This window comes from Salmo trutta, chromosome 29 (genome assembly GCF_901001165.1).
Source record: "Salmo trutta chromosome 29, fSalTru1.1, whole genome shotgun sequence".
Taxonomy (NCBI): Eukaryota; Metazoa; Chordata; class Actinopteri; order Salmoniformes; family Salmonidae; genus Salmo; species Salmo trutta.
In genome coordinates this window covers 28,214,240-28,230,391 of record NC_042985.1, presented here as the reverse complement: position 1 = coordinate 28,230,391, position 16,152 = coordinate 28,214,240, and the positions used below count along the sequence as shown (strand labels likewise).

General features: G+C 41.9%; 2 protein-coding genes across 5 annotated transcripts in view; one reads left to right on the top strand and one right to left on the bottom strand.

The window, feature by feature from the left end:
* Positions 1-6,253, bottom strand: part of LOC115167304 (myotubularin-related protein 13) — a 160,836-nt gene extending 154,583 nt beyond the window's left edge. For all 4 annotated transcript variants that reach the window (XM_029721601.1, XM_029721602.1, XM_029721604.1 and 1 more), the window contains exon 1: positions 6,068-6,253. In XM_029721601.1, coding sequence (XP_029577461.1) covers positions 6,068-6,122 — 55 coding nt within the window. In that variant the 5' untranslated portion in view covers positions 6,123-6,253. The remainder of the gene's footprint in view (positions 1-6,067) is intronic.
* Positions 6,254-9,692: 3,439 nt separating this feature from the next.
* On the top strand, positions 9,693-12,276 carry LOC115167303 (ADM). Its single transcript, XM_029721600.1, has 4 exons — positions 9,693-9,831; positions 10,377-10,492; positions 10,628-10,753; positions 10,978-12,276. The coding sequence occupies exons 2-4, from the start codon at positions 10,389-10,391 to the stop codon at positions 11,279-11,281; spliced, it is 534 nt and encodes a 177-aa protein (XP_029577460.1). The 5' UTR covers positions 9,693-9,831; positions 10,377-10,388; the 3' UTR covers positions 11,282-12,276.
* Positions 12,277-16,152: the final 3,876 nt, after the last annotated feature.

Sequence of the window (16,152 nt, the reverse complement as noted above, 5' to 3'; positions counted from 1 at the left end):
AGCTAGTTTTGTTTCGGTATGTTACATTGAAAGTGGTTAATACTGCATTGATTCGGTCACAATTGCCACAGTGAAGGGAAATGTTGACAGTGTTAACAGGGAAAACTCTACAATGTTGAGTGAAGTTCAATCTCGTGCTTCTCTCCTTCGGTTGACTTTTCTTCTGCACTCCGCGCTGGCAGTCCCGGGGAGCTGTGCTGTGGGGGGGGAGGGGGACATTGGTCATAGCCAATGAATATATGGCACTCGGTTTGCAAAGGGTCGGAAACTTTCCAGTAAATTTACAGAAATTTTCCGTGGGAAGTTAAGCCCAGGAATTTGGGGAATTTTGCTTAATTTCATTTTTTATTTTTAAGTTAGCTTATAACAGTGAACCTTTTTTGTGGGATACACAATTTTAGGTCTTGTGGCATATTTTTGTTAAACTATTCCCAACTCAATGAATTGTAACCCTCTGCATGCACAATGCATTCTTCCATCACATGTGCAGCTGATTCTCAAGATCTTGCACACTAATGAGATGCTATTGAGCCCACTCTACTACACTGTCAGCCAAGAACTACATGCTTTCTGGTAAGTTTTGATTACAATACTGGGTGGGTTGAATATATTATATGACATACATGATTTTTTGTAAACTAGTAAATTGTAGTCTACAGCAAAGTGTTTAAATCATTTCTAACTTAACAATTTCTGCTAGTTAGTTTTTGCTACCATGTGGGTTTTAGCTTGCTTGAGCCTGCTAACTGAGGAGTGTTAATTCACCCGTTTCCATATATGTTTCGTTTTAAAACATTTCGTACAAAGGAGTTGTTTAATCTAACTGCTTAACAATGTATCTGTACATGGAATTATATTTGTTTTGTTTTTTTACTCATTTTTTTCTAATCTTTACAGTAAAATGCCACGGGCACTATCTGATGTGTGGATACATTTCACTGCAGCTAATGTAGAAGGAAAAGCTATGTACATTTGCAAATACTGTCACAAATCATATGTGAGGAATGCAACAAAGATACAGAATCATCTGGCCAAGTGCATCAAGTTCCCTCAGCGCTCACAACAAGCAACCTCTGATAAAAGTCCCTCTACTTCCATTCGAAGTGAAAATGATGAATCAGACACCTTATCGATAGCAACAGCTCATGGTCCTCCTGGAATCATATGGTTTTTTTTTTTACTCAATGGAAGAACGTAGTCCGAGAAATGCTGATGAATGTCTTGCTCGAGCTGTGTATGCAACTGGTTCACCTCTGCTCACAGGCAATGTGTATTGGAAGAGATTTCTGAATGTTATTCGCCCAGCATACACCCATCCAACCAGACATGCTTTATCTACTCATTTGCTGGATGCAGAGTTCAACAGAGTTCAAGTGACGGTCAAGCAAATCATAGAGAAAGTAGACTGTATTGCAATCATCTCTGATGGGTGGTCGAATGTTCGTGGGCAAGGAATAATTAACTACATCATCTCCCCTCTTCAACCAGTATTCTACAAGAGCACAGACAAGGGACAACAGACACACCAGTCTCTACATTGCAGATGACATGAAGGTAGTCATCAATGACCTTGGACCACAGAAGGTATTTGCACTGGTGACAGACAATGCTGCCAAAATGAAGGCTGCTTGGTCTAAAGTGAAGGAGTCCTACCTTCACATCACACCCATTGGCTGTGCTGCTCATGCATTGAATCGACTCCTCAAGGACATCATGGCACTGAAAACAATGGATACACTCTACAAGAGCGCCAAGGAAATGGTTAGGTATGTGAAGGGTCATTATGTTATAGCAGCAATCTACCTCACCCAGCAAAGTGAGAAGAATAAGAACCACATTGAAGCTGCCCAGCAACACTTATTGGGGTGGTGTCATCATGTTTGACAGTCTCCTGGAGGGGAAGGAGTCTCCAAGAAATGGCCATTTCACAGTCTGCTGATATGGACAGCCCCATCAAGAGGATTCTCCTGGATGATGTATTTTGGGAGAGAGTGGTAAGCAGCCTGAAACACCTGGAACCTATAGCAGTAGCCATTGCACGGATTGAGGGAGACAATGCCATCCTGTCTGATGTTCAGACTCTGCTTGCAGATGTAAGATAATAAATCCGTACTGCCCTGTTGCTCTAAGCAGAGGGAACTGCAGTTCTGAAATACATCAAAAAACAAAGACTTCTGCCTTAAGCGTACCTGTTGGACCCCAAGCATGCTGGCACGACCATCCTGTCTGGTGCAGAGAACAAGGCCTATGGTGTCATCACTACCATGTCTCACCACCTTGGCCTGGATGAGGGCAAGGCTGTTGGCAGTCTGGCAAAGTACACTTCAAGCAAGGGCTTTGGGATGGAGATGCAATATGACAGTCGTGCCAACATATCTCATCAGCCACCTGATGGAAGGGACTTTGTGGATCTGAGGCTCTTTCCCCTGTTGCCTTCATCATCCTCCAAATACCACCAACATCCGCCACCTCAGAGCGCAACTGGTCCTTGTTTGGGAACACACACACTAAAGCACACAACAGGCTGACCAATACAAGGGTTTAACAATTGGTGGCCATCTAGGCAAATTTCAGGCTTTTTGAGCCTGACATCGAGCCATCCTCAACAAGGTTGGAAAGTTGAAAACGTTTTTGGGAGATGCGATGGATCATTGGGGATCACTCAATATTCCCTTTCTTTTGTTGTTCAGTGAAATCATCCCATGTGAAGTCAACTCATTTAATTGAAGTTAAAAAATAAGAATTTAGTTATGAATTTATTTTATTGGAAGGATTTAATCATGTGCAATTATGTCTACTTATGATAAAGTAAAATGTTTATGTTTGTCTCCATATGATTAATATATCCAATGCAAAAAACATCTACATTTAAATATTATTAATATTAATTTGCATACATTTCCATTAATTCCCACAGAAAGTTTCCACCTCTGAATATTCCCCAAAATGTGCAACCCTATATAGCACAACTTTGGATTTCACCTCACCCCAGTCTCATAACCTAATGTTTTAGACCGTTTGGGAGTTGACAGACTCAGAGTGAGCTTCTCGGGATGTTTTTGGCCCATCGCGCTCTAGCGACTCCTGTGGTGGGCCTGGGCGCATGCATGCTGATACGGTCACCAGCTGTATGGTGTTTCCTCCAACACATTGGTGCGCCTGGCTTCTGGGTTAAGCAAGCAGGGTGTCAAGAAGCAGTGCGGCTTGGCAGGGTCGTGTTATGGAGGATGCATGGCTCTCGACCTTCGCCTCTCTCAAGAACGTAAGGGAGTTGGAGAGATGGGACAAGACTGTAATTACCAATTGGATCTCACGAAAAGGTGGGGAGAAAAAAAAGCAGTAAAATGTACCAAAATAAAATACAATAATTATATCTGTATATAAGCTCCGATCAGCATGTAGCCTACCTATAGCCAGATCAGAGTTGTCTCTCCAAGGATAGTTTAGCCTACTTTCATTCTGGTAAAACAGCCTTTTCAAAAGTGCATTTGATAAAGAAATAACCTAGCAAATTACATTGGTTGTCACTCAACTAGTAAAGCCTATTATTGCGCAAACCTTGCATAAAATGATGAAGCATAGCATTCAGCCATATAGCCAATCGAAGGAAATAGGCTACGTTTCTTTAAAACAGATCAAACGCAAGACAGTTAAGGAGTGTCCATTATTATTAAGTTTAGGCTATAGCCTAAAACCCATGCATCCGACCAGGGGGTGGGGGAGAAGAGAAACAATATATTCTGACAGGAATTCTCCGCTCTGTCTGGCCTGCATTACTCTCTTGCGTTAAGTATAATATATTGAAATAGGTAATAGCAAATAGGAATAGGCAAATTACTCTGAATGTCACTTGTGTGCTGCCCTGCTGTGCTGTGCTCTACCAGACACTTCTATACTGTGGGGTGCCAGTCAAATTCAAATAGGCTAAACCGTTGTCTGTCACATTACGATGTCGTCACCATCAACAATGGCTGTCAATCACTGTCGATAGACGATATTATCGTAATATCATCCAACCCTAGTGGAATTCCAGCATAAAATATCACAGACAACATTTCCATCAAAAGCTCCCATCATCATCATCATCATCATCATCATCATAAAAGGTTCCTTTCCAGGTAGGGCCTACCTCTCACCCATGCCGAAGTCAAATTTAGTGGTATGACAAACTGAATGTAGTGGGTTGATGTTGGCTAGGTAAGTGCCTTTATTAAGGTCTCCAAGGAATGGAAGCTACAGATCTGAAGAGTTTGTGTGCTTTACTAGGCTGAAAATCCATGAAATTATGCCTGGACAATATGTGGCTCATCCTATTGGTTTTGTGTCTTACCTGACCAATGAATCTTTTCCCAATCTTCCTACACGGAGGGAGGCTCCCATTAGTAAAATATCACTGGAGTAGAAATAGCCTAAACTAGCTTATGCCGTGGACTGGCTGGGCCACTCTCTTGACAGCAGACCTATCCTTCACAGATGACAACTAGCATCAACATGATTTCTTTATGAGTCAGTGATTTGGAACAGAATTGGGTCAAGTGTGGAACAGGAGCCACAATAAAGCAGGGAAGTGATCATGACTTCTGTGTGGATCCCTGGCTGGACTTAACGAGCAAGGTGGAGAAAAAGCAGCTGCTGCCTGTCTACTCAGCCCACTGTCTGCAGTCCTGCTTTACAAAAGAAGGGCAAAGCAACTAAGTGAAATGCATTCTCAGGGAGACATGTTCTTGTTGTTTGTTTTCGTGAGAGTCTGTATCAACTCTAAAAAGCATTTCCAGTAGAGTAGAGAATGCAACTCCAGTTCACACAAAGGGACATCTATGCAGTACAACTGCTGATCCCCCCAGGTATAATAATCCCACACCTCAGTAACATATGAGAAGAGGATGGGAAATTAAACAGAGGATGGACAGAGATACTTTTTTAAATCTGGAAATCCCCATCCCTACTAGAGGCGTATTCAATCACCTCTGGCTGTAACAGAAACATCCTCTTATCTGGGAGATCCACCACTCTCAGTCCATTCATCATTATCCAGCTCAGTCAGAACTGGGGGTTTTGTGAGGATGGCGGGCTGAATCCATCTAGGCTCCAGCGATGCCAGGAACATTTTGTTCCTACGGCACAAAAGTTGTTTGTTAGTTGAGTGACATTGGGGCCACTATTTACCTATTCATGTGGCTGCCTCTAGTAAGTGAGTGGATTCAGCTGGATTGGTTGGTTGTCTCCCTCTCACACATGGGCCTGGAAAGATGCCACTGCACTTGGGATGTGTCTTTACTCCCTTACGGGTAGTCTACGTTCCCTCTTCATTGTTTGAATGCAGGCCATACTTTGGGATCAGTATAAACATCCACTTTCTTGTTTGCTCTTCTTCAGTAGGCTCCTCATTCAACCAAACCAATTCAAAAGGAATGTGGGCCTGGTTTTGGAACCTCAGTGCTGGGCCCCACTTTTGAGTCGCCCCAAAAATACAGAAATACCAAGTCATTTACCTCCCTTATGCCCAGCCCATCTTGTAGGAACGTTGGATAAAAACAATTTCGAAATAAGACAGGAAGTTAGGATTTCTATTCTCATTCTGCCGGTGTTAGACAAAAGATGATATCCTACAGGTTGCAAATGATATGAGACTAAATAAATCACAGCAGCTCGCGACTTTCGCAAACCTTACAGCTGAATGTATTCTCCAAAATCATGATACCAAAGCTGCTCCCGGTGCAAGCCACGAACGTCACGAACTACAATTCCAAAGGGCTGGATTTGTCACATCAACAGGATGTTACAGTTCGACTCAATGAAACTCCAATTTGTGGTTTAAATATCTACAACACACAGTCATTCCCCGCCCGTGCATATTTTGAAAAACCGTCGTATGTGCATTCTACATCTACCGATAGTTCAACAATGAAACGCTGCAGACTGCTTCAAATCTCAGATATCAATAGCTAGCCACCTAGCTAGTCTAAGCTAACCAGCTAGCATTATCAACACTGACGGCCTGGATAAACCCAAGCATTTGAAGCTCAATGTAGCATTCGTGTTCCAAGCGTTACATTCAAAAACTCACCAGTTTTGTCCTGATCTAATCTCACGACAATCAAATAATCAGCCAATCTCGCCATGTTTGCTTCTTTTCCCGAAATCTACCAACACAATTCAGCATTTTTCTTTCTTCAAAAGCACAGCCATGTTTGACAGAAGGAGTGATATTGCGCCTGCGTGTAGAATTAGCGACATCCATGGGCGGGGGCGCTTGGTTTACAAATAGAAACTGTGTGGCCGCAAACGGGGTCACACCCTGCCACACCGCTTGTTGGCCCGTACGGAAAACGATCTGATGACCACTCGAATCCCTTTAGCATGCTCATAAAAAAAGTTACCTACCAATTGGGGAGAAAAGGGGTAAAAAAAAAACTAAAATAAAAAAAATAAGTTACCCAAATATTTTAAAGCCCATTCGAGGGTAGATGAGACAAAATAGAGGAGTAACTAGGCTAGATGAGAAAAAAATAGTAGCCCAATTTTCTTTGTAAGAATGTGGGTTATAATACAATAACATAAATTAAAAGTATTGCAGGTTGTGAATTAATTGTATAGGATATTTAGTTTGCTAGAAGCACTAAGCAGAGGGTGCTGGTGGAAAAATCTGTGTCAATAGCATGATTACTATTTTCCATAATCACACTACGTCAAACTTAAACATCCTCTCCCTTCTCTCTCTCTCTCTCTCTCTCTCTCTCTCTCTCTCTCTCTCAGACACACACACACGCACACCTTTAAATATCTATGGCGCACACACATACACACAAACACACACACACACACACCGGGGGGCATTAGGGTCACTCACACACAAGACTTGGGGGTAAGGTCAGGCAAAATGTGAAAAAAGAGCGCACAACTCCACTCACTTCTGGAATGCTGTGGACAGTGAGTGACCTTTCCTGCCAATAAATAGGGGAGGGAGACGCTGCGGGGTGGAAAACACCGGTGCGCGGGAATTCTTCTCTTGTGCTGTTTTTGCCAACATCTCAACGACTTGGACTGAACATATTCCACAACGTCATGGTCCCTAGCGTACTAGGGCAATTTGAGAGAGAATCTCTTCATTAACAAGTAGCCTATTGTTAAGTTAATTTTGATGATTCCGCTCCGCCAACCATTATGCTTATGCTATCAGCTGCTTCTCTCCTGTAAGGTGTTATCATATCTTGATAGGGTCTTCACTTCAACACCAGACATGTAGCTTAGTTAAATTTTGCACAATAGCATAATATTTCTGAACAGAAAGTATTTTACAATAATCCAATATGTCTGCCGCTCCATCTGCAGTTGAAATAATAAATCATGACTTTTGTCATCTACTCTACAGAATTTGGTGTTTGAGTTGTTGAATAAAAAATGTTGAAATTGTTCCAGATCAATGGAGTTCAAGGGAGCAGAATGAAATAATGAATGACTATACAGGTGCAAACCCCTCAAAGCTTCCAGGTCTATCAAATCACCATGACAACTTTGAGGAACATTTCCATAACATATCAATATATAGGTATGTGTTCATCTATTCCTCTATAAACCTTCCAAGACATAGCTTCCTTCCTTCCCACCTTACCTGTTACATTAACATACCACAGTTGTGACTGAACAAATAGCAGTCATGTTCCTGACACCTGTCTTACAAGAAGCTAACAAATGATTGCTCCATATAAGGAGCCACTGAACAATGATACTGTCATGGTTGCGCAATCTTCTTCTCTCCATATTAGGAGATTAAATGACTTGAGTACTTGGGGATTACTTGTCTGGCAGAGGCAATTATCATTACAAAATGGTTACAAAATGTTTGCTGGTTTACAACACGTTTCACATTTATGTATTTACAGTAACACAAGTGACACCAGGTATGCAAGGAAGCCGTAAGAATTATGTATAGAATGGTGCGTAGTAGGATTTCTATTCAAGGCTGAAGGGAGATTTAGGTGACTTCTGTCTGAATTAATGCACGTGGCATAGTAAAATGCGATACACACAGATATGTTCTATTCAGCATGTACAAGGTTCTTTATCAGTTGTTTGAGATACATTCTGAGCACTGAGAAAGCATTTCACATGTTGTTCCCAAAATACTTACGTATTTGCTATTAAAGACATTACACATTGAAAGCCACAAATTGTGATTATCTGATCACATCTAGGCTTACATGTTTTTCAGTGTTCTTGAGATTTAAGACCAAATTTTGGGGACTACACAAAAGAATTTCAACTCATTGTTCCCATCCCCAGACATACCCTCACCAGATACCAGCTTTGGGTCAGCTGTGTGGTCGACTGGAATGAAAAAACTAAAATTGTTACACCCTGTGCTAATCCTGATGGCAACTTGTGCAGATATCTGTCCCCAGGGGCCTGTAATCAACATCTGCCTTATGACCCTCGCTGAAATTTTTTCGACCCCGCTGCATATCTCACTTTATTTCACTGCCCACACTTTGAAATATGTCTCACCGTTCATTCGGAATGGTTTAATTTAGATAAGCACATATGAAAAGTAAATGTACTTTTATTATGGTCAAAGAGCTAAAGGAGTTCGGTGGAATCATTATACTTTGGTTTGAGATGAAGTCATATAATCAGTGATTGTGAGGAGCAGATATCAGTAACACAGGGATCAGACTTGCTGTCTCTTGTGACTTAACCTACATTCCCCTTTATTTAATGGATCTCAGTTGTGATGTGTTGAGCATGAAGAAGTCATCCTAATTGTTTTTGAAATACCGTGTTAGTTAGAGATTATGTAAAGCCAACAGATATAATCTTATGAAAAATAACCCTCTTGATTTATTTGAGATAATTGCTAAATTCCTCTAAACATTTGTCCAGAAAATATGAAAATAAATCACACATTTTGCAGCCAAATGTTTGCCCTAATGTCTAAACAAATGCAGACATGGAGAATGTTGTGGTTATAATTTGACACACTTACTATTAATGAATAACTACTAAGTGTTCTTGTGTTATCTCATGTCAAACCCACTAACCAACTTTTCCTCAAGATGACTAAACTTGTAATCAGATATTGCCTTGAGAGGGCATTGTGTCAACATTGAAGAAATTATATATGACAAAAATGTTCCCGGAATGCAGGTGGACAAAAGTTAATAACCCCTTGACCTCAAAGCTCACTTATGTCCAAAATGTTTAATTATGTCAGTGGACATAATAATTTGGTTTAGAATGTTCTTTGCCTCCTCCCCAAATACCAAAGGAATGAGCACTCACCATTTTCTCTGTTGGGAGTGTGAATCATTATTTCTTAATGTGTTTGCGAAGACATAAAAAAAAAGAAGAAGATATCTTTATAAATACATTTGATTAAAAGAAGGTTGTAAAAATGTGAATTTCAAATGACAAATAAAGATTCTGTCAATGAAAAGCAGAGAAAAGAACAACAACATTCCTTAACAAGTATTACAGTAAATCACTCTCATATGACCCAAATATTTATTGAATTACTTCTGGTTTATTTAACCTTTATTATTCTCCTGGGTTTGCGATGTTGTTGCATTATCCCACTGATAAAGCAGGCTTCCAGCAGTGCTGGTCTGTGTGGGGTGGAGTAGTGGGACTGGGATGAGTCTGTGTGTGTCAGTCAGTGAGCCCCTCCCACCTCCACTATAAAGGCTCATCGTCTGGTGTGTAGAGACTATTAGCACAGTGTCACAGCTGCCTTTCAGCACCAACAGCAACTTCAAGAAGCCTTTGGAATACTCTCTCCACATTGACTCTACTATAACTACTTTATCACCCAAGTGAATTATTGAAGGATTTCAGGTATGTACTTTCAACTGAACCATATATTGACTGTTGCTCTGTTTGCTAGAGATGGCTTTATCAGGAGCTCAAGTGCGGTAGACAAGGGCAGGTTATCAATCTTATTATATAAGGAGTGCCGGTCTTCTTGTGCTTGACTGTGGGGGGTGGTGGACGTCAGGCAAAAATACCAAATAAGGCTTATCTCTCTCTATCCAACCTTAAGTTTACCGGTTCTTTTTGGGTTATGGATTTAATTGACTGAATGGGATTGACTTTGCTCAGGGGAGGTTAAAGCTTACTCTACTTGAGGAAACTCAGTCTTCTATAGACTGTGTCCTGCTTTTCACTGGCCAAGGCCTGCAACTTGGTTGTAAGTTTACTTAAGAGAACAAAATGTGACCTTAGTGTGACATTTTAAATAAATGAATGATTGGCTTTTGGACTCTTGTGTAAGCAACAGCAAGAGGTTGGTGGGGGGCTCACATGTAATGATAGGAGGTAACTAAGTAAGTTATCGTTAATAAGTAAATAACTAACAAGTTCTTTTCCCACTTTCCCCACAGGTGCCAGTCAAAATGAAACTGATCCTGCAGTCTTTCCTCTACGGCTGTCTGCTGGCCACCATTGCACAGAGTGTGGCTGGATTCAAACTTGAAATTAGCCCAGAGCTCAAAAAGAGGTGAGCTAATTGATGAGCTATTGGTCAAGATAAGTCTGCTACAATGCATAGTGACCATGATATCAGCACATACTGTTGTGTATTTTGTGGACTTCTTTGAACAGTTTTTAATGAGTTGGATTTCTTCTTTCCCAGGTTAAGCATATGGATGCAAAGCAGATCGAGACGAGATCTAAACAGTTTTTCTGCAGAGAGGATAGCAGAGTCTGTACAGTTTGTCAGCCCAGAAGACGTCAGGGACACCCTGATTCCTCATTCCAGGTAAAAGCCTATACCATACAAACCTTTACATAACTCAATGTGCATGGTGCTATTTCGTTATCTTTGTGAAATCAAGATTTCAAATGGAATTAAGAGATTAATCACCATTGTCAAACAAGGCTCATTAAAGTAAGTAAGCTGCGGAGTGGATCTCTGAGCCAAGTTGTGTCCGCTCAGGAATGCAAGGCATTAATTAAAGGTCCTCTCCCTTCTCTCTCTTCCAGCACTGACATCAGTGTCCGAACCAAGAGGTCCAAAAATTCAGTGAACCAGGCCTGGAGACCGGGCTGCTCTCTGGGCACCTGCACGGTGCACGACCTGGCCCACCGCATCCACCAGCTCAACAACAAGCTAAAGATTGGTAGTGCACCCATCGACAAGATCAGCCCACAAGGCTATGGCCGGAGGCGTCGTTCCCTCCCTGAGCGCAGGGCCACACTGAGGCTGGAGGGGGGCAGGCTGAAGCCCATGTGGGGCAACGCAGACTCACATGTTCACAAGCTGGAGGAGCTGCTCAGACGGACATGAGCTGGACTTGTTCCATGGGAGGAACAGGGGAGGAGAGCAGCAGTCGAGGCTTAGTGTCTCTGCCCTGTTCTAAAATTCTCCAAATGCCTCAGACTTTTTCCAAATGTTCTCCAGTGCATTTTTTCCAGACATGAGATAGCTGCAGCGCCTCTGGAAGCTGGACTTAGCAGAGGCATTGGCGATGCAGAGCGCCAAAACAACAGCTGGTCTACAGGCACTGGATGGCACCGTGAAGAGAGAGAGGGAGAGATGCTGAGGATGGTGCTATCTCTGCCCAGCTGTGGGAGAGGAGCAAGGTCAATACAGCGGTACAGACTCAGAGAAGAGTCCACTGCGTAAATACTGGGACTCTATAAACCTCTTATGCAGATCCTGAACTTTGAGTTTTACCCTGTGGATTACAGGAGCCAATTTCACCAAACCCTCTATACTCATCTGCACTTTTCAGTCCCAGCCTTCTCAGTCAGACATCTATGTGGACCTAAAATACATCTAAAGACATCTGGTCCATGCCAAACAGGGAGATAAGACATAAGGAGATGGACTTATAATAAAGAGCTATGAAGCTGAAGTTTTTGGTCACTGTATGAGGGAAATGCATTAGAGATTGTATGAAATATCTGTGCCAGTCCACAATGGATGGAACTATACTTGAATATGTTTTGTATAAAACACATGTGCAATCTATGTATGTATATTTTTATTTGGCAGTTTGTATATAAGATATTTCAGATATCATTATTTAAATATTATATAGGTTAGATTCAACTACTTATGGAGATAGACTATTTTTGTACAGGAAGAAAATATAAGGGCATTGTAACTATTTGTTGTTTCCACTATTGTTTGCATCATGGATGTTATATGTTTCGAACTGTGCTAATAGGATAAATGGTTTAATAGCTATGGTATAATATATTTGTAAATGTGGTCTATTTTATTTGTGTCGAAGCAATTAACATTGTCATACAATAAACATTTTGCATATAAAAGTTGACTCTGTCCAGACTTTCTCTTTTCCACAGGAAATTACTGTTGTAAATTGAAAGTGGCATTCTATTGTCTGCCCTGCTCCAGTGAGACATGTAGCACCTGGTCTGGGTTAAGTGATTTCAGGGTCTCATTAAATCAATTCCCCTTCCACTCTCCCTGTGGCCCCCCTAGAGGGCAGACAGGAGTGCCAGGCGCATTCCTGCATAGTACAGTGCATATCTGCTGGATCGCTCCACACTGCAGTTGTGCTCTTCAGCCATTACGGGAGGATGAGAGACCCAGCTCCATCTGCACACAATGGTAGACGGTCTGGACATCAGGATGCAGTGCTATGAGGGGGGTGGAGGGGGTCTGTGTAACATTCCTGCGAGGCACGCAGAGAACATCGAAGAAACAGCCATCGTGAAGCGCCTTCATGAGCTGTGCAGACAGACAGACAGACAGACAGACAGACAGACAGACAGACAGACAGACAGACAGACAGACAGACAGACAGACAGACAGACAGACAGACAGACAGACAGACAGACAGACAGACAGACAGACAGACAGACAGACATTGCTATTAATCAGCCACAGGAAGGTTGCAGTCACTACATTGATGTTTGAAATATCAAAGCCTGTAAAAGATTATGTCTGTTATTTAAATATGCCCATTAGGTCAGGAACAGTTATTAATGCCAATAACAACATTACATTTGCTCTCATTAAACTTTACTCTTCCACAGGCAAATTCAAAATGAAACTTTGAATAACATTTAAGGGTTTCCAACAACTGTCTGTGGTATACTCTACCTAGATTGGTTTGCTTGCTGACCAAATCTATTGAATATGTTGCCGCACAAGTGAAGTGTACACCAGAACTCTATTTGATTGGTATGCAAGATACAATTTGCATGAATGTATGGTTCAAGAAGAGGCCATTGCACTTCCTTCCTGTCTTATTCAAAACATGGTCATTAGTAACTCCACTGGGCCAGAGAGAGGTTATGGATTGTCTTGGGTCATTGTAAAAGTCAGGGATAGGTGCCAATGGAATTGCAATGCAATTATTATCTGATTGTATAAGAAGGCATGCACTACAAGACAGCTTGCCAGAGACATGTTTATTGACATTGTTTTGGTTCTAATGCCATCTAGTGACTTAAAATGTCACCAGCTTGACAAGGTGATTGCTTCAGTCACCTACACAAAAGCACCATTTTTAAATGGTACTAATGGAAAATACATATGTCACCTATTCATTCTCCAGAAATGTTTTCTGAAATCACTAAAGAGTAGTGAAACATCCTGGGCATGTTACAGTTGGACCACAGCAGTGCTGAAATCCAGACAGGCAAAATTGAGGACAGGAGCTATCTATATGGTGACATATGAGCTAAATGATGAGTATACTCAGGTAAATGTCTCCCTAACCAGTGTTTGGACACCTCATAATCAATCCTCCTTCCTCCAGGGGACACCTGGACAGTTGGAAACGTGGCAATCCTATAAGCCTGGGGGCCATGCATCTCAAATTTGTTACTTTCCTTTGTGTAAGGAATGGAATTTTTAAGTGTGAGAACCGAAAAACAGAGGAAATATGCCAAGTGGCTAAAACATGCAATGGACCTCTCCATCTTCAAAGCCTCTGACAGTAATAATTAGAGTTGAAGAGGTGAGAATCTCTTTGATTTTGAACAGGGTGATCTGACTACAGATGTCACAGGACAGACGGTGCAGCAGGCCTTACATAAGGCATTATGTATACAGGTCAAGACTGATCAAGGAAAATGTGAGAGTTGTCAAATACTAATCAATCACATTTTAACAAATTCCACCATGGGTCACCAAGAAGGCCCTGCTAGCCTAAAGTTCAAGGCTTTTCCTGGAACTATGCAGACAGAACAAACACAAGACTATGACTTCTGGCCAAGTGAGACAACAAACTACCTAAAAACTACCCGACACCAAAATCTGCAAGCTATGTCAAGTTTCCAGGTTTTTTTTTTTTAAAGTAGGAACTAAGTGGCTAGCCAAGTAGAAGTTCAGCATATGTAAAACCATCAAGCCCAGACAGTTGTCCATAAAGGCAAAGCCAAGAAGTTACCCATCACACAGTAAGATGGCACGGTACTAATGCCTTAGGGCTATCACTCATCATATAACTGTAATGTACATTAGAAATGAATATCACACGTCTCATACTGTACTGTAGAATATAGAATATACATGACAATAAGCTTGCCCACACATGTTCATGTTAGCTCACACTTTGGATTTATTTCAACAGTATCAGGCCTTAGGCTCCGCTCTATCAATAGACATATGTAAACGACGCTATGGTACTACGCTCTTCTTTCTTGGCAACTCTGCCACCTGGTGGTGGGTACAGTATCTGACGCTTGCCACATGCTGCTCTTCAGTCAGTTGAACGACTGCTCACAGGAAAACTCAACAAGGGTCCTGTCATTGTTCTGTTAAAAATCTGAGAAGAAAATGAAATGGATTGATGTGCCTTGCCATAGGGACACAAAGGAGTCATCCAATGGTGTGATAGCGTCTACAAACTGACTAGTGCAGGTCTCCAATCAGTCAAAAATAATAACTCCCCCAGGCCCTCCTAGATGCTTGATAAGAGCCCATGGATTTGGAAGAGGTGTGATTCTTGTGTTCCTCTTAGACAGTTATCACAAAGTCACAAGAGTGGCCATTCTTTCCATCACAATGTCATCGAAGGTACTGTATGTCAACCACTAAATATCATTAGATATCAATGCATAATTGAATCATCCAAATTAATGTAATCAATTGGTTAGCACAGCATGGCATGTGTGATATAACCACAGTCCGAAGCTGTCAGGGAAGCCAAACATCAGCATACAATAAGACTTTGATAAGATCACATACCTACGCTGTTTATGGACGCAGCCAGATCACTTCCACAGTCATATCAGTGGGACGCCATCTCCTTTCCCATGCTTCACATGGAGACATGATGCAGTTTTCCATTCTAGTTATGGAGGAAGTAAAGCATCTGGCCAACTGTGACGCTTTTCTCTACCCCAGGCGGACAACTAGAGGAGCCCGAGGCAGATTCATACAGTACAAGCCCATATCCTTCTGTCCTGCTGTCTGTCAGTCATTCAGGAGCAGCAGACCGATGGCTCTGTGAGTGAGTCTTCTCCAGCCAACTCTAAAAGTGCCCTGATAACTGGAGCAGGGGAGGATTAGTGTTGTAATCTAGCACAGTGCCAGGCTAAATCAACACCACAGGGCCTGTGGCGGAAAAGGGCACAGCGGTAAAGCTGGATCTCCTCCTAGGCCCTGTGGAGAGCCACACCGATATCTCATGCTAGCTAATAAACTCTCTGATCATCTATGACATACATGTGGTAAGATGCACATGTGTGTTGAAGATGACCTCAGAGTGTGGATATTATCCAAAAACATCTACAATTCATGAGGTTGTAGTTAGAGTTACAGGAAGGTTGACATCTTGGCAGCATCATATCTTGCCCTAGCCTGGGTACCAGTCTGTTTATGTCATCATGCCACTCGTTGCCACTCCTGGTCATGCCATGGAGTTGACATGATACCAGATCTGGGACCAGGCTAATCTCACCCTAATATCCTGCAATAACAAATCCTCCACATGAGGGCCCTCTGTGTCTACAGCTGAAAGAGGACTCTTCACAAAGTACTGATGTTTAACAATATGCTCTTTGCAAAATGTCAGCACCTCTTTTTCAGTTTATCTCAGAGGGAGTTGCTAAACTGAGGGGCAGCAGTAGAATATGCAGAGGGACGGTGAGAGGACAACAATGGTAGTGTAACCTATGTGACTTATGACCAACTGATAGTCATTTGCATTCTGGATAAGTAGTAAGAATGAACAC

Excerpts from the sequence above, each read along its gene's own strand:
- LOC115167303 (XM_029721600.1), top strand. The coding sequence starts at position 10,389 with ATGAAACTGATCCTGCAGTCTTTCCTCTACGGCTGTCTGCTGGCCACC. Across the intron at positions 10,493-10,627 it reads AGCCCAGAGCTCAAAAAGAG|GTTAAGCATATGGATGCAAA; the intron begins GTGAGCTAATTG and ends CTTCTTTCCCAG. Across the intron at positions 10,754-10,977 it reads ACCCTGATTCCTCATTCCAG|CACTGACATCAGTGTCCGAA; the intron begins GTAAAAGCCTAT and ends TCTCTCTTCCAG.